Genomic DNA, 2,303 nt, shown 5'->3' with positions numbered 1-2,303 from the left:
TATACGTATACTTCTTTGAATTAATTAAAGAGACACTATTGCTTTTGTTTTTGGTGGAAGGCAATGTTTTGATGATTTCTTTCATCAAATGATTCTCTTATTTCGATGATAGTATTTGAATCCTATTCTTTTGTTCCTTTTACATGAGTTAAATAATATGGATATAGGTGAACACCGTTTTTTTGCTTCACCCATATGGAAGCACTTCGATCTTCTTAGTAACAATGATGGTCAAAAGATGGTAAAATGCAAGTACTGTGACGTAATACTTACAATTGGAAAAGATTGTGGAACATCAACCATGCACCGTCATGCAGCCAGATGTAAGCAAAAACCACAAATCGGTGGTTGGATCAATGTGAAGGTAATATGTTGTTATTTATATTTACTTATTTTCAATAATTTATCCTTGTTAAAATTTAACAAATTTTAATTTTCTTTTATATGTAGAACTCGATGACAAAAAAAGATTTAAAAGACATTAATACCGAGAACGACATATAAGGCACCAAAGCATGCTCTACATCCTCGGTTCTTTTCGAATTTTATGTTTTACTTAATATAAGTTTAAGAATTTCTTTGTTTTTTAATATTTAAAATAATTTAATGAATACTATGGTCATTTTAATTTTGATTAGCTCATTTTATACATATATTCATTTTTTTCTAAAAGAATAAGTTTATTTTTGTTTTTTTAAAGAAAAGCCCGGAAAAGCCCGAAAAGCCCTGTAGCCCTGTTAGGGCCGAGTTCGGGCTTTGAAATATAGGCTCGAAAATATTTCGGGCCGGGCCGGGCCGGACTCAAACATAAGCGGGCTTTACGGGTTTTGGGCCGGGCCGGGCCAGCCCGATTGACACCCCTAGTTAAAATCATATCAAACTCGGATTGAATTTGGTCAAGTTGCTATCGGTTTACTGATCAGATCATGTTTTGTATTAAAAAAAAAGTCTATGTAGTTATTTTATGAAGGATATAAACTTTGTTTTGGTGGTTTTTCAAGAAGACAAAAGTGAGAAAGCACCGAGTACAAGTAGAAAAATGCAGAAACCCAAGTTTTTTTTATACGATTCGAAAGAAAGAAATCTCTCTCTCTCTATAGAAAAATCTAAGATGAACATAGACCAAGAAGTATCGAATGATCCTTAAACATGGGGAAGATGATAACATGAGAGTACAAAGAGCCTTGGTGTAGATCAATGCAAAGGTTTTGAGAATGATTTATTCATTCCTCCATGGCTTCACCCACTTCTGTAATCTCCACTCGCTCCAACAATGGGGTGATTTTGGTGAGAAGAACCTCTGTCACACAATAAGCCAACAAGATAGAAGTTAGAAATAAACCAAGGATTAAAACTGGATTCAACCCGAGGCTTTTTTGTTGTGTGCTCAAAGAGTAACTTACCGGTTTTCTTGGTGAAGGAATAACCTTTGCTGCTGACATACGTTCTTGGGTTTGGTTCCATGTAATTCCTCAGATATTCCTTGTTCCCCTGTTTACCAACACAGTGTAAAACAATAAGCTCCAAAAGCAACAAAACAGATGCAATGCAAAGAGTTTGATTTTGTGGTGAATAACTTGGCCAGCGTAATGTGTACTTGCTGAACAGAGGATTTAGGATTGCATTAAACCAAATGGAGAGGACATTTCATTAATCTAATGACAATGCTAAGACTTGGGTTTTGTGGGTTTGTTGGTGATTTACTTGGTCACTTTAATGTCAATGAGATGATATATTATGAGTTTTATATGTTGACCAAAGGGAGTTTGTACATTAATCAAAAGGTACTTGTTACAGCAGGTTGAAGACAAACCTTTGTAATCACGCAGATGTCCACGTTGCTACCACTACCCAAGTCATTGAATATACCCGAGCATATGGCTTCAGCGACCAACTTAATTCCCTCATCCCTCTAGAGGATTTTGTAACAAGAAATTAATTAGACAGAAGAAAATAATGTATCTGGAAACAGAAAGATGAATATTTCCGCCTACTTACAGTTAGGCCTTCTTTGTACTTTGCCTCAAACACAGACATAGCAGCAAGAGAACCAGAACCCATTGTAGCGAATGGAAGAGTGTCAGTTGAACCGTGTGGGTATATCTGTGTATAAGACAAATGGTCAGATGTGATATGAATAACAATAAACAAACAAACAAAAAAATCTCTTCTCAGGAGTCAGCATCCGGAATTAAAACTTACAGTATGCAGATGAGGCCCAGTGATATCAACTCCACCAAGCACAAGCGCAGCAGAGACATGACCTTGATAGCTGAAATGAAACTTAGGCAGTTAAGTAATCT

The 2,303-nt window shown here is 35.9% G+C and overlaps 1 protein-coding gene across 1 annotated transcript in view; it reads right to left on the bottom strand.

Moving 5' to 3' along the window:
* The window catches only part of LOC104710577 (proteasome subunit beta type-7-A), a gene marked incomplete in the record, with an annotated part of 5,702 nt that continues 4,378 nt past the window's right edge, over positions 980-2,303 (bottom strand). The window contains 5 exon segments of the mRNA XM_019229304.1: positions 980-1,300; positions 1,404-1,491; positions 1,814-1,912; positions 1,999-2,103; positions 2,203-2,278. Of these exon segments, the coding sequence (XP_019084849.1) occupies positions 1,224-1,300; positions 1,404-1,491; positions 1,814-1,912; positions 1,999-2,103; positions 2,203-2,278 (445 nt within the window).

This window comes from Camelina sativa, chromosome 9, assembly GCF_000633955.1.
Source record: "Camelina sativa cultivar DH55 chromosome 9, Cs, whole genome shotgun sequence".
NCBI lineage: Eukaryota > Viridiplantae > Streptophyta > Magnoliopsida > Brassicales > Brassicaceae > Camelina > Camelina sativa.
Note: the sequence above shows the minus strand (reverse complement) of the source record. Positions and strands in the feature narration are given on the sequence as shown.